Source organism: Trichechus manatus, unplaced genomic scaffold (genome assembly GCF_000243295.1).
Source record: "Trichechus manatus latirostris isolate Lorelei unplaced genomic scaffold, TriManLat1.0 scaffold00294, whole genome shotgun sequence".
NCBI classification, from domain to species: Eukaryota; Metazoa; Chordata; class Mammalia; order Sirenia; family Trichechidae; genus Trichechus; species Trichechus manatus.
In genome coordinates this window covers 93163-114732 of record NW_004444230.1, presented here as the reverse complement: position 1 = coordinate 114732, position 21570 = coordinate 93163, and the positions used below count along the sequence as shown (strand labels likewise).

General features: G+C 39.6%; 1 protein-coding gene across 1 annotated transcript in view; it reads right to left on the bottom strand.

Annotated features, from left to right (window-relative positions):
* BRCA1 (BRCA1 DNA repair associated) overlaps positions 1–21570 on the bottom strand; it is a 65519-nt gene that overhangs the window by 1473 nt on the left and 42476 nt on the right. Inside the window, exons 13-22 of the mRNA XM_023725233.1 lie at positions 21004–21133; positions 18884–19074; positions 17187–17497; positions 14808–14895; positions 11455–11532; positions 10907–10947; positions 7815–7898; positions 5012–5066; positions 851–924; positions 426–486 (exon numbers count right to left, since the gene is read on the bottom strand). Of these exons, the coding sequence (XP_023581001.1) occupies positions 426–486; positions 851–924; positions 5012–5066; positions 7815–7898; positions 10907–10947; positions 11455–11532; positions 14808–14895; positions 17187–17497; positions 18884–19074; positions 21004–21133 (1113 nt within the window). The remainder of the gene's footprint in view (positions 1–425; positions 487–850; positions 925–5011; positions 5067–7814; positions 7899–10906; positions 10948–11454; positions 11533–14807; positions 14896–17186; positions 17498–18883; positions 19075–21003; positions 21134–21570) is intronic.

Here is a 21570-nt window from a genome sequence, read left to right as displayed (position 1 = left end):
CAAAACAGTATAACGAGCATGATCCCATCTGTGTAAAATACATGTGTGTGTACATATACACATCTACACATGCACATGTGCTTGGAAAGATTTTATGGTGATTCATCTCCAAGCCGTGGGATTACTGGGATTCTTTTATCATTTTTATGCTAATATACATTTTCTGTGATAAACATTCACATTTAACCTCCCTTGCCCCAATGGAAATATCTCATGCATTACTTTTATAATACAAAACAAACAATAACAAAAAGTTTAGAAAAGATATTTTAGTCATTCATTCATTCACTCACTCATTCATTCAACAAATATTTTTTGAACACCTAGAATGTTCTAGAACTGTGCTCATCAAGCACTGGGGAACCTGTGGTAAACTACACCAATCCAACAGGACCTGGTATGACATGTGCATGCAGGCACCTTACCATGAAAGCCACTGTCCTCCTTCCAGGCATCTGGCTGCACAACCACAATTGGGTGAGTATCCTGCATCCCCAAAGAAACACAATTGAGGGTGGTAGAGGAGGACTGTTGGAATAGTCACTTCACCATTTCTTGATGCTTTGTTGAGGTAGACTACTCTGGGGGCAGCCACACAAGGAGGGGGAGGGAGAGGGGGAAAGAGGCTTCCCTTGATAGATGAAACACTTGTAGCTCCCAATTCCTTAGTCATCCCTTACAGATAGAGTGACTCTGGCCTAGGTAGGTACATGGTTGGAGAGGCTTAGGGTGAAGGGAGGCTTCTGAGGCTACATTAGGGAGATCCACAGGGACTGATGGGTGCCAGCCCTATTCAATCACAGGAGAGAATATTGTGTCCTTCCCTTTTGACAGGGCACCAAACACTTACCACGCCAAGGGTGAATGATAAAGGCTCCTTCACAACAGAAGCCCCACACAGCTGCACCATCCATTCCAGTTGATCTAAACAGGACATTGAGACCTATAATTACCACAGTAATCTACATACTTAACCTAGGACCTCTACTCCATACTCCTCTGGATGAAGGCTTACAGCAAGACTTCTCAGTGGCAGAGTCTCCACTTCTTCTGCTCCAAAGAGACAGAAGGGCCTTAAACTAGAACCCATACTAGGTGTTATGGATTGAATTGTATCCCCCAAAAATATGTGTTGTAAATCCTAACCTCTAGCCTGTGGTTATAATCCCATTTGGGAATGGGCTATCTTTGTTATGTTAATAAGACAGGATTAGTATAGGGTGTGTCTTGAGTCAATCTCTTTTGAGATATAAAAGAGATTAAACAGGCAAGCAAGTGAGCACAGATGGCAGACAAGAAATGCTAAGATGCATGGATATCTCCAAGGAACCAGGGAACAACCTGAAGAGACAAGGACCTTCCTCTAGAGCTGACAGACAGAAAAAGCATTCCCCTGGAGCTGGTGCCCTGAATTTGGACTTCTAGCCTCCTAAACTGTGAGAAAACAAATTTGTTTGTTAAAGCCATCTACTTGTGGTATTCCTGTTATAGCAGCACTACATAACTAAGACAGAATTTGGTACTGAAAACTGGGGGTGCTACTCTAACAAATACCTACAATGTGGAAGTGGTTTTGGAATTGGGTAATGGGTGGAGGCTGGAAGAGTTTTAAGGTGCCTAATAGTAAAAGCCTAGATTGCCTCAAAGAGACTGTTGGTAGAATTATGGAAGTCAAAAGCAATTCTGGTGAGGGCTCAGAAGGAAGTGAGGAGAGCCATAGAGAAAGTCTGTTGTCTTAGAGAATACATATGGTGCCAGGAACAGAATGTTGCTAGAAATGTGAATGTTAAATGTGCTTCTCGTGAGGCTTTAAAAGAAAATGATGAACATGTGACTGGACAATGGAGGAAGGGCGATGCTTTTTATGCAGTGGCAAAGAACTTGTCTGAATTATGTTCAAATCTTTGGTGGAAGGTAGAACTTGTAAGTGATGAACTTGGTTATCTGGTTGAGGAGGTTTCTAAGTAAGATCTTAAAGGGGCTGTGTGGTTTCTCCTTGCTGCTGATAGTAAAATGCGAGAGGGAAGAGATGGACTTAAAAATGAACTGTGCAAAATGAAAACAAAACTTAAAAGATTTGGAAAATTCTCTTGTACAAACTAAGGACATGTGTCCTAGAATGTTCACCAAGGACATGGCTACATAATCTTTTGTTAAAGAGATTAAGCCTGTGACTTAATCTAACCAATTACCAAGCAGAAAACCCATCAGCTTAGACTGAAGGAGACAGAAACAGGGTGAAAGGACAGAAAACTGTCTCTTGGAATTCTACAGGCAGGAAACAGGCCAAAGGGGCTACATCTGTTGTCCACCAAGAAAAGAAAAGGACCATCCCCAGAGCAGCTTGGAGATCAGCAGAACTGTTGGAAGAAGCATGGGAAGCAGGGCTGCATCAGTTTCAAAGGGTGGAGTCATGGCCTTCAGGTTTCAAAGAGTTGGATCGTCGCCAACTGAGTTCTGGAGTGTGAGGCTGCCATTACAGTGTGCCAAGAGGATGGGATCTCTGCCCAAAGGTTAGGAGGCGGGGCTGCCATGCCCAAGAAGCAGAAGAATGGGGCCTGCTGGGGCAGGGTCACCACTCAGATGGATTAGGAGAATGGGGCCACCGAAAGCCGAGGACGCAGAGTTGCCACCCCAGAGGGCCTGAGGGGTGGAGCTGATGCCCAGGGCTGAGGAGCCTCTGCGCAGAATCCAGAGAACATGACCAACACCCAGAGTCTGGAGGGCGGGGCCCTTGCCCAGATGGTCCTAAAAAACAGGATTATTTTCAAACCTTGAGAACTAATGTAAATTGTTCTGCTGGGTTTTGGACTTGCTTGGTGCCTGTTATCCCTTCTTTCTCTTCAATTTCTACTATTTGTAATGAAAATGTCCACCTTGTGCCTGTTCCACCATTGTACTCTGGAAATAGATAACTTGTATTCTAGATTTCCCAGGTTCACAGATGAAGAGGAATCTTGCCCCAGGATGGAATACACCTAAACTCTCACCCATATTTGATTTAGATGATTCAGAAGAGGAGATTTTGGACTTGGAGTAGATTTAAGACTTTTGGGATGATGTGACTGGGCGAATGTGTTTTACATGTGGCAAGGATGAATTTTGGGGGGCCAAAGTGTGGAATGTTATAGATTGAGTTGTGTCCCTCCAAAATATGTGTTGTAAACCCTAATCTCTATACTTGTGGTTATAATCCCATTTGGGAATGAGTTGTCTGTGTTATGTTAATGAGGCAGGATTAGTGTAGAGTATGCCTTGAGTCAATCTCTTTTGAGATATAAAAGAGATTAAACAAGCAAGCTAGGAAACAGAGATGGGGGAAGAGAGATGCTAAGCCACATAAAGAGCGTCAGGAGCAGAAACTCCAGGAGACAAGGAACTTTCTCCAGAGTAGACAGAGAAAGAAAGCTTTCCCCTGGAGCTGGCATCCTGAATTTGGACTTCTAGCCTCCTAAACTGTAAGAAAACAAGTTTGGTTGTTAAAGCCACCCACTTGTGGTATTTCTGTTATAGCAGCACTAAACAACTAAGACACTAGCCATATGGATTCTAAGTCAATTTTCCACTGAAATGCTACCTGCTCTGGTTATCAGTCCCCAGTAAGGCCTGCTGGTAGATCAGATTTGATAATCTCTCCAATGAAACACTTTGAAAGAAAAAAAAAAAAAAAATTCAAGATCTGATTTTCATTAATTTGCTAAATTGCTGGCTAAGACACTGCGGGAGAAAAAGCACCCTCTTCCTCCTAACTCTGTGTTGGTTAATTGATAATCACAGCCACTGAGAGCATTATACTTGCTGGTAATTACTATAAATGTCAAGAGACAGAGAGATAATTCATCCAATCAAAAAAATAAACGTCATCCTGGACAGAGATTCAACACATTGGTGGGGAAAGGCTACATGCTGAGCTGGAACCAGCATGCTTGGCTCAGGGGAACAGAAGTGAGAAAAGAGTGCAGAGATGTTCCACTTGCAGTTGGAACAGCAGCAGAACTGACCAGTGGGCCTTCTGGGCACCTCTGGGTATGCATGTCAAGCCATTCATGTATGTTGCTGTTTTCTATAAGCCCATTTCTGGGGATTGCTGAGGTGCTCCTGTTTGTCCTAGTGACATCAGCTGACACTCCCTAAAAATGATACCTGCTAGAGACCCTGGTTTTCAGTAGACCAAAGAACGAGAACACTGAGGAGTCCTTGAGTGGCACTTGGAAATTTCATAAAAATCCAATCAATAACCAATAAAGAAGACAGAAGCAAAATTACTTTGCCAGGCTCTCCTGCTGCCTCTCATCTGTCCCTGACCAGAGTGCTAAGGTCTTCTGAGGAGGAGTAAGAGGACCTGTGTCCCTGGGGCAGAAGTGAGGGCAAGGAGGCAAAGGTGGGTAGCCTTTATTTGAAAAGAACAAACCAAATCTATACGTATACCAGGGCCTCAGTGCTGCACAACTCCAGAGCTGAGCCCCACAGCATTCCAAAACATAACATTACATTCAGTGTCAAATTTAATTAGAAAATGTTCATCAAGAGTCTTGCCCTACTCTGGGCCTGTGTGGGGCCCCAGGCCCAAAGGGCTTATGCAGCAGCTCTGCTTTCTTCTCTGTATCAAATGAAGATGGTTCAGGAAGAGCAGAGCTCTTTCTTGATACTTACAAGACCAAAGGTATCTTCTCTCTAATTTATTAGTTCCCTTTTCTCAGAACAAATGGGCAGTAACAGTATTTTACCCTATCTGAACAAAGAATACATCGTGTCCTAAATCCTAACTATTTGCTGCTGGTCTACTTGTTTTTTGAGAAAGGGTGCAAAGTCTAGCTTTTTGCCATAGGATAAAATTTAGGTACAGTTTTGCCTGGAGGGTGGTAGAGAAACAGAATAACGTCTAAAGCATCTCACCAATCTGAGGGTCCCTCATAAGACCAAAACCAAGGCAAGGTGCTCTCTTCTACAACACTCTTCTATGTAAGGGAAAAGCTAGTGCTGGGTTTCTGCAGTTCTCCCAGTTTCTTACCTGTAGGCATGTTGGTAAAGGGCCCATAGCAACAGATTTCTAGGCCCCTGAAGATCTGGGAGAAGAGAGGAAAGGAAGACAGAAGGAGAGATGGAGAGAAAGAAATACTAGTTATAAAAGAGAATGGGGTTTTAAAAAAACAATATACAGAGGCTCTCAGAAAAGAACTTTTTTTTTCTTAACCACCTGACGATTTTTGCTGCTACTTCCTAGAGACAATCAATCAGTCCAATGTCCAGAACACTGAGGGACTTCAGAAGACACTTTTGAAGGTGTATGTAGTCGGTCTACACTATACAGTTATTCAAGAGCTGAGCATCTCATCTTGTCATTAATCAGGCCCAGGTTCCTTCCTGATGACCCATGCAGGTGATTTCACTTCTTGTTAGAGATGACAAGGGAAGGAAACTTGGTCTTCATGTTTAATAAAAGGCTTGGATGGCAAGAAAGTGAAAGCAATTGACTGAAGTGTGATGTTTATCCAGATTTGGTACATCAATATTAACATGACCCCAATCAGCAGAGAGGTCTATGCTTATTTTATGCATATATGCTCCTTTTGTCCTCTGACTATCTTCTGACCCCCAACATCTGTTCCTTCCTTCACACTGCTCCAAGAATGGTCATCATTCCATCAGGTGACCCGAACAGTTTTTAAAACTAGAAGTGAAGCCTGGTTCTTCCTCATCCTCATTGAGCTGGTCTGACTGCCTGGTTTTCAGAAGACACAGATCACACTGCACCTCCTAGGGGCCTCTTCCATTTATAGTGCTCAACAGCACTGCCCAAAAGAACTTTCTATGGTGATGAAAATATGTGTGCTAATATAGTAGCCATGAGTCACATGTGCCTACTGAACTTGAAATGTGGTTAGGGTGACTGAGGAACTGTATTTATTTTATTTTATCTTAAATTATTTAAAATTAAAAGTTAAACAGCCCCACGTGGCTGGTGGCTACCATGCTGTACAGTGCAAATTCCTGCACATACATTGGCATAGGTTCTTAGGAAAAAAGTTAGACATCATTTAAAAGAAACCCAAATTTGAGTCATTTGTGTGGGTTTATACAACACATCTTTTCATATATCATTTTGTGTAACCCTTATTCTCTTGACCCTCTTCCTTCCTCCTCATTCCACTAAAAAGAAAATTGCCTAGGGCTAGAACCTCAGGCCTCAAATAAGAGAGACCAGAATAAAGATCAGAAAGCTAAAAACATATGGATGGCTTTTTAGCAAACGACCCCTCTCCACTTACACACATACATTTCAACTATAGCCAGAAGAATCAGAAAGGACAGCAGGACAAGGCTGCTTCTGCTTTAAGGGACAGACTCCATCTGTGCCATTCTATCTGGGTGAATAAACTGCACCCCAAACTGTCGATAGGACCTAGATGCTCATAAGGCTAGAAGTTCTCCCCAGGCAGCTAGCTGGAGCCAAATGCTGCTGTGAAAAGTACAAAAGATTAGGGATTTTTACATCCAGGCTGACACTAACTGATGAGGATGTCTAGTTATGAGACAAGAAATGTGAAGTTTCACCTCTACCAACACGTTTCTCTTCCACAGGAAAATACTATGGTGACATTTAGTATCTTCAGAACATCGTTACTTTGACCAGGCACTTTCCATCACTGCTGTCCTGAATGCAGGAAAAAACGCAAAGCACTGAACTTTTCTTTGAAGGAGGGAGGAATCTGGCGCGAATTCTGCCCTGCATCCAGTGGCTGGCTCACACGGAGCTCTCCTGGGGTGGCGGCAGAAGTAGAAATAGGGGCAGCAGCTTTGCTTGGCATCTGGGACAGTTACCTGATAGGCTCAGAGGGTAAGGGGGCTGATCTCGAGGGTTCTGAGCTCCAGGGCTTAATTTGTGATCATCTCTCAAAGCAGATTTCCTTAGAAAATCATCGCTACTTGTTTCAAGTTTCTGTAAAGGAGCAGAAGGTGCCCCGTATGGGGATGTTCTGAAATGCCCAGGTGTGCAATCTTGCCTGGATGTCTCCCTGGGAGGACACTGTCTGCCTACATCATCTGCTGCAGTATGATCTGGGGAAAGTCACTGAGTCTTCCAGGGCCTCTAGCCCATCATTTGCAAAGTTGTAAGAATAATCTGCTATTGTTTTCCTCTGTGGAGCCTTCAATAACTTTCCAAAAAACTGTGGCGTTGTCGTTAAGAGCTCAGACTCTGGAGCCAGACTGCCTGGGTTCAACTTCTAGTTCCATCACTCATTAGCTGTGTGACCTTGAGCAACTTACTCAACCTCTCTGAGCCTCCATCTCCTTATCTGTAAAATACACATAATAATAGTACCCACTTCACAAGATTGGTGTAAAATTGTTAATTATTAAAATAGGGTTGAGTGTTTAGAGCAGCCCCTGGCAAATAGCAAACATTGTATAAATGTTGGCTATTATTAATTATTAATCATCTTATCTTCTATGCTTCCATAGACAGCACTGTGAACTTAGCACAGTATTTCAGAGCAAGACACCATGGTGAAATGGAAAGAGCAAGGCTTTAGATTCAAACTTCAGCTCTGTCACTTACTGGCTGAGATTCGAATCCCAGACTGAACTCCAAATCATACAGCCTCTCTATAACTTTCAGTTCCTTCATTCATAAAATGGAGATAATACTTATTTATCTTGTTGGGCTAGGAGAACAAAAAAAGAACCTATGTGAAAGCACCCAGCTAGTGCCCTAGCAATGAGTAGATAACCAGCCTTACAAGATGAATTAGACCATCTCTATGGAGGGGGCTAGAACACAGAGGGTGTGTGTGTGTGGGGTAGGGCTTTACCTTTCTGTCCTGGAATTCCCTTGCTCGCTTTGGACCTTGGTGGTTTCTTCCATTGACAACATCTCCTCTGACTTCAAAATCATACTGAAAGAAATCAAACCCCAAACCACAGGAGTCAGAGAAAAAGCCTCCTTCAATGGACTGGTACAGACATGTCGTATTTAAGAGTTCAGTATCACTAGGCAGAGGTTTTTTTTTTTAAATTGCGTGCCTTAGGTGAAGGCTTACAGAGCAAACTACTTTCCCATTCAACAGTTTACATACAAATTGTTCTCTGACATTGGCTGCAGTCCCCGTAATGTATCAGAACTCTTCCCATTACTACCCTGAGTTCTCTGTTTCCATTCGTCCGGTTTTCCTGCCCCTTCCTGTCCTCTCATCTTTGCTTTTGGATAGATGTTGCGTTTTTGGTCTCATATAGATGATTGTTCTAAGAAACACCTTACTCCTTGGTGTTATTGTTTATTTTATAAGCCTCTCCATTATTTGGGTGAAAGGTGATCTCCTGAAGTGTTTTCCGTTCCAAGTTAGAAAGGTGTCATAGGGCCAAAGTCTCAGGGGTTCCTCCAGTCTTTATTAGACAGTTAATCTGGTCTTTTTTTTTATGAATTTGAGTTTTGTTCTACATTTTTCCCCCTACTCTAACTGGGACATTATATTGTGATCCTAGGCAGAATGGTTAGTAATAGTAGCCAGGCACCATCTAGTTCTTCTGGTCTCAGGCTAGTGGAGGCTGTGGTTCCTGTGGTCCATTAGTCCTCTGGATTAATTGCTTCCTTGAGTCTTTGGTTTTCTTCGCTCTCCTTTGCTCCGGATGGAAAGAGACCAATAGTTGTATCTTAGATGGCTGCTCTCAAGCTTTTAAGACCCCAGACACTACGCATTAAAGTAGGATGTAGAACATTGTCTTACTAAACTATGTTATGCCAGCTGACCTAGATGTCCCCTGAGACTATGCTCCCCAGGCTTCAAGCCCAGTAACTCAGTCCCATGAGGTATTAGGCAGAGTTTTGACCCAAAAATAAATAAATAACTCTTTATGGCAGACTGGATGAAATGACCAGCATCTCAGCTGCTGAAATCAATTCACTGAAGCAAATCTTTATGGGCAGAAATTAACCGTTTGCTTTTCACCTCACTGGGACTTAATGTATTTTAATTTTCAACATTGATCTCCTCTCAAAACATTCACTTAGCATTTAGATTAAACTGCTAATACAGTGCTGTTATGATGATAACTGGAGAATTCTCAATCTCTTAAATCAACTGTATATTATATCTAAAGAAATAAGGGCTTCTCAGATTTCAGTTGAGAGACTTACACAGTAAATGAAACCAAAATAACAAAATATACATTTAATACACTGAAGAAACTTATAGGTTTTTCAAAATCACTAATTATGGTCAAAGGCAAGGGAAAAAAGAATCATGGGATAGGGGAGGTTAGAGTTTTGGGGAGAAATCTGACTGAAACTCAACTGTAGGGGAGATCACGAAGAGCATCACAAAGAAAAACAAAGGCATGAGTATAACTACAGGATGTTATTAGGTGAAAGAACACTTAACATTTCCTTAGTGTCTTGAATGAGAAGAGTCTAGTGAAAAATTTATCCTCTATTTGAACATAACCCTCAAATTTATAGTCCTGATTACACCGTGGAGCTTCATACAATGTGTCCAATTGTCTACTTAACCTCTCCATCTGGCTGTCTAGTATAAATCTCAAAATTAACGTGTCTAAAACAGAGCTCTTGATTCCATTCCTGCCTTACCCCCATTCCAGCATGCTCCCTGCTCCTCTCCCATGTCTTTCTTATGTAATTTAAAATTACTAACATCTATCCTGATGCTGAGGCCAAAACCCTAAAAGTCATCCTTCATTCCCTCTTTAACCTCATCCTCAAAATGTAATCCATTAGCAAGTCCTATCTCCAAACACATCCCCAAGCCAACCTCTTCTACCATCTTCATGCCTCCAATTACACTAAGAATAAAATCCCAATTCCTTACCACGGGTTACCAGGCCTAACTGACCTGGCCCTTGCCTATGACCTTGTCTAACCTCCACCCTCTACACATACTTCACTAATTATTACTCTCCAGTTACAATGGCCTATATACACATATATTTTTAATAAACCAAGTTCATTCCTACCTCAAGACCTTTATGCTTGCTGTTCCTCTGCCTATAACACTTGTTCTCAATATTTTTCAAGGCCGATTCTTTCTCATCATTTAGGTCTCAGTTCAACCTCTTCAGAAAGGCCTTTTCTGGCCTACTTAACAAAAGTAGCCAACCTCTATCACCAGTCAACTGATAGCCCGTTATTCTGTATATTTCTTCATAGCATTTATTGGTATCTTAAATTCAACTCTATTTATTGTATATCTCCCCTCACTAGAACATGAATCCCCACCAGAGCAAGGACCTGGTCAGTCTTTTTTACTGCCATTTCCCTAGTGCCTGTCACATAGCAGGCTCCCAATAAATAGTCAATGAAAGTTGAAACCAGCAGAAATGTCATTTAATTAATTATGAACATACCAAATAGTACATAGTAATTTAAACTGCTCTCGCTAATTTTATTTTGCCGGATCTGTTGCCATCAGCAGCTCCTAGATGGCTCTTTCCTAAAATTATTCTTCCTCCTACTCTCTATCTTATTTACCTCTTGTTGTTCTCAGTATCATAAAGAGTAACATCTCTTTGAGGGAATCTGATTTCTAAACAGATATATTTGCATATTAATATGAAGGATTTTTCAACAACAGTGAACAGCCAGTTTTCCACAAAGATGTATGCATTTAAGAATAAGGTGGGCCTATTCTGGTCCTGATGAATCTTCTTTCTGCTTTATAAATACCTTTTCCTCCCCCTCAGTAAAGGACTGTTTCTTTAGAAACCTAGAACAAAAGAGTGAGCACAGAGAATTTCCTGGTTTGCTCTGTATAACTTTTGATGATCCCCATCATCAAGGAAAGTTTGTAGAAAGTGGTGCATTGATGGAAGGAAGGAAGTACCATCAGTTTTCCTTGACTATCTGACTCAGTGGCACCATCTCTCTGGCTAGTTTGTAGTATCAAGTACCTACCTCATCCAGCATCTTTCTTTCTTTAATAGACTGGGTCACCCCTAAAGAGATCACAGAAAAGACAGGTCACACACAGCAGAAGAACATGCTCTCTTCATGGAGATGGATGGTCGATAATTCACATAAGAGCATTGGAATAATGCCCTGAGTAGAGGTCCTCTCCCTATGAAGCCAAAGCTCCTTAATAAGGCCTGTGGCAGAGATTTCTTTCTGGAAACACAGTTGATGTTTAATTTAAACATTATAAAAATGCCTGCTGCACATGGATTTCTGTCCACTATTATATAAATCCCTAGTTCATATCTAACATTGCTAGGAGCAGATTAGGTCCTATTAGCTTTGAAAAGAAATCCATTTTCCCAACACCCTCAGCTTATCTGAACAAAGCGATATGCATTAAAGATAAAGCCAGTTTAGTGTTACCACTAAAGACCTTTTAGTAATTCAGACTCAGCAGCAGCAAAAACCTTCGGTGTTAAAATGTAAGGTGTAAAGATGCAATTCTGAAGTGTTAAAGGGAGGAGGCAGAGAAATTATATTGAACTTACAGAAATAGCTAACTACCCATTTCCCTCCTGCAATTCCCAGAAAATACTTCAGTGTCCGTTCACACACAAACTCAGCATCTACGGAATGAAAAACATACAAAAGATTAGTAGAAGTTGAACACAAAATCAGGAAGTGCTGCTGTAAGAAGCCCTAGCTTCTTAAGCTACTCAAGATCAATTTGGATTGATGATTCCAATACCTCTGGGTGACAGAATCAGAGGCTGGAAGCACCCCTAGTTATAAACAGCAGGTGTGGATCTTTGGAATCTTAAAAAGTGAAGATCACAGGAAATGTCTCCCCTATCTTCCAGATGCCAAGGCTAGCTAAAGATCTCTGTCGTCGTATTCAAAGCATTACCCATGTCAGTAGTGCTGATACGATAGACAGAGAACTTTTTTTACTGGATGGTAATATGTGAAAGGAGAAGACAAAGTACTGTTGAAATCCTAAATCAAAAATGTTAATTTAAGTGACAAATTTTCACCCCTAGAACTTCCACCTGAGGAATCCTAATTCCCTAACATTCCCCTGCGAGGGACAGGAAAATACAGAGTATTTTCATAGCTCTTCTCTTTTCTACAAGCATAAGTATTTCAGAAAGCAGTAGCTGAGGAATCATTTCTGTTTATTTCCTGGTGTTTCAAAGGCCCCTTTGAAGAACTAAGCAAACTGGGGAAAGAACACTTAGTTTTAAACAGGAGAAATGTATTTAACTAAATCCTAAACACAGCAGGCCATCTGCCAGTAGTAGCAGCGACCATTCTCCTTCACAGAATTCTTCACATTTTAATATTTAAAGCTTTTTGTTTAACTGCTGCAAAAGTTGACTTAATAATATGCTTTAAACTCAGAAATTTCAGCTCATTTTTATTTCAAACAAGCAACTGTTGTATGTTCTTTGAGTTTAAAGACTGAGCTACTTTAGATTTAATTTGCATTTTGAAGTTTTCTTTTCCCCTTCCATCAGCTTTGATCCGAACCTACAGCTTAAGATATATTAAACTTTAATAACATTCGTCTCTAAAATAGTACTTAGTTTGTGGTACCTTGTTCTGATAACTGCTTCCAGTGAGCACTGCCCTCTGGCCCTGTGGTAAAATTTTCATACACAGAAACCCAAGATCTTAAAGGTTCTAAGGCAATGTGTCCTTGCCAAGGGGTTTGGACCCTCTGCTCAAGGACCTGCAGCCGTGTGAACAGAAACACCCTGGAGTGGACCACTGTATTTCCAGAGAACTAATTTTGTCAGAAAGGCTTTGAGAGCTGAGCTACAATCTGCATGCTCCCTGCCCCCCACCCATGCACTGGTCTTTGCTCTGCTTTCTGGAGCTGCATAAGTGAGTTTAACTCCTCTTCCAGATAACAATTCTTTAGAGTTACTCTGCAGAGAATACAGTGGGGCAGGGTTTTTACTTCACTTGCTCCAGAATTAGACTTGTACTGATGAGGTCCAATTTCAAATGAGCTTTTTAGCAGCCCCAAATTGTTTACTCAGATTTAACTTACAGCCAACCCAAAATCCCAAAAGTCTCCTTTATCACACAAATCATAATTAAGATTTAAAAGGGGAAAGTATAGGACAAATGAATTATCCTCCTTTTCTTCCTTTTCTATGCGCTAGGCTATCTCAGAGCTAATCCCAGACCTGTTTCCTGAAAAACTCTCAACCACATTCAAACTAGGTGTCACATGGAGCTAGATTTTGAGTGAAGACCCCTTTTGCCCCATTCTCCTCTTTGCTCCACTTTTCTTGTTCCTCCAGGATGCAGGCTCTACCTCACCAGAAAACCTTTCACCCAGTATAGTCCAACTAGGGTAAATCAGAAGAAAATGTTTATCTTTCTGGCTTATCACCTTCCAAATCCAAAACAAAAGGGACGCAGGAAGTGTTAGGTGCTGTCAAACCGATTCTGACTCATAGCAACCCTATGTACAACAGAATGAAACACTGCCCGGTCCTGTGCCATCCTCACAATCGTTGTAATGCTTAAGCCCATTGTTGCAGCCACTGTGTCAATTCATCTCATTCAGTGTCTTCCTTTTCTTTGCTGACCCTCTACTTTACCAAGAATGATGTCCTTCTCCAGGAACTGATCTCTCCTGATAATATGTCATAAAGTAATAATTGATCGACTATTGGGAGACTATCATTCATGTTATGCTTAATGTTATGGATTGAATTGTGTCCCCCCAAAATATGTATTATAAATCCTAACCTCTGTGTCTATGGTTGTGACCAATAGGCAATTGAACCAATAAGCAACATCATGATAAATAATAAGCAACATCAGGATACATGGAGAAAATAATGAAGTTGTCAAGGATTTTATTCTACTTGGATCCACAATCATGGCCTAGGAAGCAGCAGTCAAGAAATCAAACGATGTATTGCATTGAGCAAATATGCTGCAAAAGACCTCTTTAAAATGTTAAAAAGCAAAGATGTTGCTTTGAGGACTACGGTGCCCCTGACCCAAGCTGTGGTGTTTTTAATGGCCTCATATGCAAGTGAAAGCTGGACAATGAATAAGGAAGACCAAAGAATTGATGCCTTTGAATTATGGTGTTGGCAAAGAATACTGAATACACCATGGACTTCCAGAAGAACAAACAAATCTGTCTTGGAAGAAGTGCAGCCAGAATGCTCCTTTGGAGCGAGGATGGTGAGACTTCATCTCACATACATTAGACATGTTATCAGGAGGGACCAGTCCCTGGAGAACGATATCATGCTTGGTAAAGTGAAAAAGAGTAAGACCCTCAATAAGATGGATTGACAGTGGCTGCAACAATGGGCTAAAACATAGTGACAACTGTGAGGATGGCGCAGGACCAGGCAGTGTTTCGTTCTGTTGTACACAGGGTTGCTATTCGTCGGAACCGACTCAAGGGCACCCAACGACAACGCCTGTGGTTGAAATCTCATTTGGGAAAGTGTTGTCTTTGTTATGTTAATGAGTCAGGATTAGTGTAGGGTGTGTCTTGAGCCAATCTCATACAAGATATAAAAGGAGCAGATTAAGCAAGCAGAGATGGGGGAAGAGAGATGCAGAGCCACATGAAGATCACCCAGGAGTAGAAGAAGCTCCAAGAGACAAGGACCTTCCTCCAGAGCCAACAGAGAGAAAAATCCTTCCCTAGAGATGGCACCCTAAATTTGGACTTCTATCTCCTAAACTGTGAGAAAATTAATTTCTGTTTGTTAAAGCCACCCACTTGTGGTATTTCTGTTATAGCAGTACTAGATAACTAAGATGCTTATCAAATATTTCTATTTCTTCGTGCAGTTTCATACAGTAGATGCAACATATTTTAAGGTTCCAACATACTTTGTTAAGGTTCTTGGCATACCTGTTTTCATAATAACATGAGTAGTCTCTTCAGTAATTTGATTAGTTAAGGTGCAGTGGTGTTTTCTGGCAAACTTGTGCACAAGCATCTGAAATCAAATAAATATTGCATTGTAATAAATTATTTCATGTAAACAGTTTAGAGGATTAGTTATTCTAGCTTTGAGTCTCTATTTTTCTCAGAAAAGGTACATCATTTTTATTCTAACATGGTTGAAGTCTCAAAATAAATAGTAACTCAATAAAAATTATGTACAAATCAGAGGAAGAAATACTAAAATAGTTCATGCTAGCAGACACGGAATTACAACTAAGATGCAAAACAGTATTAATTTTGCCTTTAAAAGCAGATATCATCTGATTCTCTAAGACACTTTTTTTTGCATAGTGACAATCCACTATACCATAATTTAGATTTATCAGTCTACATTTTATAAGCTGAGAAGCAACTAGCCAGTATAGAAAGTTATGTTACAGATATATGTGGCTTAAAAACAAGGCCTAACCCTCTGATAGTTCTAAAACATTCAAGTCAAGACGCTTTTAAAGGTCAGTGTAAAAACTATCAATTCCATCTTAAGGAGAAGGACTGGAAGGGGCTCATATTTTCTCAGAAGAAATCTGGAACCTTCTAGCCATTATCTGTCAACCAAATAAAAATCAATAGGCAGTAAAAAAAAAAAAATTAACCAGATCCATTATGGGCGCAGTTGACATAATTGGTAGCTACTGTGTGGTAAATAACTTTGTTTACCAAGGGTCATCATTTACTAGCCATCGCCATCCACGCCAGTATTTATGTGCTGCACAATATTGCAACAGAGGTCAGGCCATCTTTCTTTCATGCTGCCTCACTCCATACTGCCATAGGGCACTGAATAAGGCAGGCTAGAGAAGCTAATGACATCCTCCCCCTTTTACCACTGCCCTCTGCCAGGATCATTAGCAATTCTGAACTGATTAATTGCTGAAATCCCAGCCTTGAAACAGTGTTCGGTTAGAAGAGCAGCAACTGCTGAAAAGATCATCTTAATATGGGCTTCAGAATCAATCATGTGTAATATAGTCAGCAGCTTTCATCATAAATTTACTACACTTCAGCAAGTCTGAATAGAGCTCAAAAGTTTTTCTGGTTGCTTGTTTAAAGATAACAGGCACCCAAGCCACTTATAGTCTAATCTGCAGCTCAGAATTGCCTACGGTAAGAAAGATTAGACAATTTTAGCCATCTCTGAAAAGCTGAACTCTCAAAACAAAGGAATAGGAATGCTAATTTTCAATCAACAAATGGGAATTCTAGATGTGTGGACAAGTAATCAAGAGCAATATAAACAGACACAGGTCTGAGGTCTGAATTTTCAGAGCAAATAGCTGTCCTGGCACATGGTTGGGAGATAAAAAATTTTAGAAGCCATCATCTTGCACTTATTCATTGTAACAACCGGGGCAAAACCATTTACTTTGCCCTTTTAGTAGTGTGACGCATCTGTCCACGTAGAGAATGGTATGCTGAGTCACTAACTATGGAGAAGTTACAATGAAAAATGGTTCTTATTCTAGGAAGGACACATTAAGGAAAACAGTTAAGGATGACTCAGTGTTGTTTCTCAGTGTGCAATAAGTATCACCCAGTAGAGAAATTCATTTGATACTTTGGTGTGTTATCTTACCATGGTTTTAAAGAGATATTCACTTAATTACTTTATTATGAAGTGATGCCAATGCTGCTTAATCACAGAGGAGGTAAATGTTCCAGGATGTCTGAACAAGGTTTCAGTGGTCTTAATATTTCAATGGGTATTTTTCTACCATGTGAAACAATTCCCATTTCTGGCATGAGGGGCCCAAGGAGATGCCAAAATTCTAACAGCAAAGGGTGTTGTAGGGAAGAAACGATAGGGCAGGCCATTGAATAACTGTGTTACAAGCCAGGAATGAAGACTAATAAATACTGGAGAAATGCCACTGTCTGGCAGCATGCCGGAACCAGACTGGATTTAGTTAATGAGATGTGAACCAAGGCGGGGGATGGGGTGGGGGGAGAGTTGCTTTCTGGGGAGTAGTGTTACACCTACTTGTTTTTTTAGGTACAAAGAAAATTCAGATTAAAAAGCTCTATGTCATACTCAAAATTATAACTTTTCTGCTAATAGCTAATAATTATTTTCTCAAATAAATGTATACAAAATAATCCATGTTATAATATGCTTTATCTAGGTCCAAAACTTCAGAAATTAGTAATAGAAACTAAATTACCTAGAATTGTGCTTGTTTCCTAGATTTTTTCCTACAGGTTATTCATTGCTAGTACCTATTTAAAACTATTTGCAGTATGTAATAAAGTCTCAGTCATCAGGGAGATACATATAGATATACTCACAAATTCTTTTTGAGTCAAGCCTGATGCCACCATGGAAACTCTTTTGTTGACCCTTTCTGTTGAAGATATCACTCCTGGCTTCTCCCTGCTCCCACTTTCTTCCCTCACAATGTACCCAGCAATAGTACTAGTATGAGCATCAGTTGAACTGTTGGCAGATTCTGCAGCTTGAAATTGGGGTAACTTCAAACCAGAGGAGGAAGTTGGCATGCTGCAAACATGAGCTGGGTCTGGGGCTCTGTCTTCAGAGGGATCAGATTCAGGGTCATCAGAGAAGAGGCTGACTCCAGATTCTAGGCAAGGGGTTGCCTCTGAAAGGAATGAAGGAAGAAGTTTAATCTATATAACAATGAATCTTGATTACAGCTTTCCTATCTCTGCTAAAAATTAAAACAACACATCAAGTTAGATTAAGAGAAAAATGGCTACATTAATACACTGTTTATGGTAATGCAAAGTGGCTTAACTTTTCTAAAGGAGAATTTGGCGTTATGTAGCAAAAACCTTAACACGTATATACACTTTCAATCAAAAATTTTAGTTCCAGAAATGCATCCTAAAAAAATGGAAGATGTACACAAAGGTTTAGTCATAGGAACGTTTTCTACAATGCTGTTTATAGTAGGAAAACTTTAGAAACAATCTAAACATCCAATAATGGAGAATAAATAAATTATGGAACGTCATTCCAACAGAATACTCTTCATTCATTAGAGTTTGAACATAAATGCTGATTTACAATAAAATGGAAAAATGTCCATAATATATTAAAGAAAATGGCTTCAAAATATTATTTATCATGATTCTATATTTTAAAAATAAAATTTTAAGTAAAATGACTAAAAAAAGCAATATTTTATCACTAAGTGATAGGAATATAGATAATGAAATATTCCTATTTTTTATTACCTATATTCGCCAATATTTTGGCAATAAACATATACCACTTTTATAAAAAAGCAAAAAAGTTGAAAAATGAGATACTCTACTTTTGTTTCTTTGTCCATGATGATACCATTACCTTTTTCACTTAATAAATCAACAGATAAATTACCAAATCAAAAATAGCAGAGACCATTCCTGAAACATTTCAGAAAATGTCACTCCATCAGGAAGTAAGCACAGCTAAGTTGAATGTATGAGGTTCCTAAAATGTCCCTAGTCAACGTGGCCAAATACCGCATTTAGATGTTAAATAGCAGCTTTTATGATAATGTGTTTTTGAAGATTAATTTAAAACTTTCTTTACTGATTAAAATTTTGATTTCTAAGCCATAAAACACACTATTCATGAAAAGTGATTTATAAGGCATAAAATATACAGTCATCTATATGCATTAATTCATAAAAGAAGAACTTGCTTTCGGGATTTGACTCATTTTTCAATAAAGGACAGGTCTAAAACTTAATTTGAGGGTCCTTTTGTCTAACAGTTGAAGTGAAATATTTAAAGTGCACCAAGACTTCCCCATCTTCAAAACTGTTAGATGTGCTAAACCAGTAAGGACAATTAATGGCTACAATAATTTTCAAGTAAACTTGGATTAGCACTCAAGTTATTTCTTTAAAATGTCCTTAAGTATCACGGGTGCATCCATGATAGACTTGTACATCTGAAGCTTGATTAATCAGAATATCTTTACACAGGATTCAGAGTAAAATAAGTGTTTTTTCCATCAGAGCAGATGAAACATTACCTAGATCTTGCCTTGACAAATAAGACTGCTCCATTAAACCACGTGTCTCAGACTTTTCCAGTTGTTGCTCTTCTACATCCACAACTTTAACAAGCTCCTCCTGAGACAGGCAGTTTCCATTCTGAAGACTCCTTGAGTGGCTGTGCATGTCCCACCTATTGTCTAACAACTGGAATTTAGAAAGAGAAGACCTAGAAAGAAGGATGAAAGGAGAAAACCATCACAACAGCTTGTGAAAGGACTAGTCAAGCAGTCCAAGTATAAGCAAAACTGCTCACTGTTGGAGAGAGATTAGGAATGACTAGCAAAAAAAAAAGCCAATGTGATGGCTTAGAAGCCTGGATTCATAATCCCTGCCAACGTATCAGGCCTTCCCTTAAGGGCTGGTTTGAGGCAGTATATCTCCTAGCTGTTTAAAAGCCTGTCAGCAAATTTCACCAAATTATTCACCAAATTATCCACTGTCATTCACACAAATTTTATACACTATCCCACTTGGTCAGCGGTTCGAATCTACCAGTCACTCCTTGGGGCAGTTCTACTTTGTCCTATAGGGTCGCTATGGGTCGGAATGGACTCGATGGCAATGGGTTTGGTTTTTATTCTACTTGAATTCAAACGGATGTGCTAAACTCAGACTTCTCATGAAAACAGAAAGTTGATTAATTCTAACATCTCTACACTTATTCTTTCTACCCAATTTTAGCAGAATAAATAGAATTATCCAATTCCCTGCCTTTTAAATGTCCAGAGTCCTTCTAAAAACAAAGCCAGTTATAAAACATTAAGTTAGAAGAGCAGATGCAGCTAGTAATTCCTCTACCCTTTCAAGTATTTAGGACTTTGCAGAATAAAATACTCATCAATAGATTTAAAGGGCCTCAGAGATTAATTAATTAATTCAAATAATAATTGGGTACTTACTATGAATCAGGCACTGAGCAAGGCCCAGTGGATTGAGCAAGACCTGACTTGCTGACATCAAGTCGACTAGTAGAGGAAGAATGTTCAATCAATGTGTAGGTTCTATGATAGAAATCTCTACAGGGTATATTCTGTGTGAGGTGTGGGGGACAGGAAAATTTAGTCTGAACAGTCAGTAGGTGGTTAGCTCAATTTAATGAGGCCATTACCTCTAAACATGGGCTTAGTGTTTATGGAGGCTAGATCTTTTCATTCTCTGCGACAGTCACAACGCCATTACACCAGCCTAAAAAATGTATCCTCAGTCCAGTCCAAGGGGCTTGGAAAAGATAATGTGATTAGATTATTGTCAGCCTGTCACGATTCCCAGAAAGATAAGTAAATATACATATACTTACTAGGGACTCAAAAAACAGGAGTTCGTTTTCCTTCCTAGAGTTGTGAGATGTGTGACCCTAATAGCTTTGCTTCTCTGTTTCCTGAACTATTGCAGAGGATCAATAGTCTAGAACTCATCCTTTTACCTTCACAGTGTTGTAAACAGATCAAATGAGGAAGCAGATAAAGTACTTTTAGAAATATAAAGTATTATAGAGTCTAATATCAACAGTGATTTGAACAGCCATTCCTGAAAGATATTCTGAATACTTCCTGGGGTAAATCAACTAAACTTTTTCTAGAAAGGCAAAAACTTCAATTAGGGGAAGGGCTGCCTTGGAGATATCTAACAACTGGCTCCAGGTTTTTTCAGGTTTTCAAACAAACAAACAAAAAAACCTGTTGCCGTCGAGTGGATGCTGAATCATAGTGACTCTATAGGACAGAGTAGAACTGCTCCACAGGGTTTCAAGGAGTGGCTGGTGGATCTGAACTGCCGACCTTTTGGTTAGCAGCTGTAGCTCTTAACCACTGTGCCACTAGAGCTCCGTTCAGGTTTTAGTTCTATAATATTTTATTCTGATATTCACAACGGACAGATCTTTCTAACTGTGCATTTCTCATGTTGTAACTTATGGTATGGTCCTGAAAAAAACAAAAAGCTTATATGTAATGAAACAAAAGAAGTCTCCTAAAGCAATGAGAGGTTAATGTCTGTGTACATAAAACTGGAGAAAATATGGTGGAAAAAAGTTAACAATAAGAGTTCAATATAAGTAAAGGCATTACTTAATATATCACAACTTAACATTTCTTACCTTTCCATTCCTAGTTCTTTATTTTTACTAGTGGCACTATCCGGAGATACTTGGAACTTGTCAGCAGAAAGGCTTTCTGGATTCTTACTTATAGGATGTTCATTACTTTTCTCTAAAGTTAGTATGGATCCTTTAAATGGAATGAGAAAACAAAGAAATCTACTTTACTGCTTTGTCCTCATGGTGATAATTCAGGTGAGGATATCGATTTTTTCAAAAGCTGCAATCTACGACAATCAAATTAGTTTTTAAACAAGTACATCAGACAGAATTTTATAAACACAAATGATGCAACAGACAGATGCTAGCGCCAAATGGAACTAAAGGATTAAAAAATAGTTTAACGATAATAAAAGGAACACTTTAAGATTGGGTAAATATAGACATCCAGCTGAGACAAGGCTGAACAAATCATATATTTATATTTTTTTGGCCCTGAATGATAAGAAAACAAGAATAGGGAACAAATTGGAAGAGCATAGTCAATGTCACTGAACTGTGCATGTAGAAATTTTTGCAATGGTGTATCTTTGGCTATGTGTATTTTCACCAAAAAAAAAAAAAAAA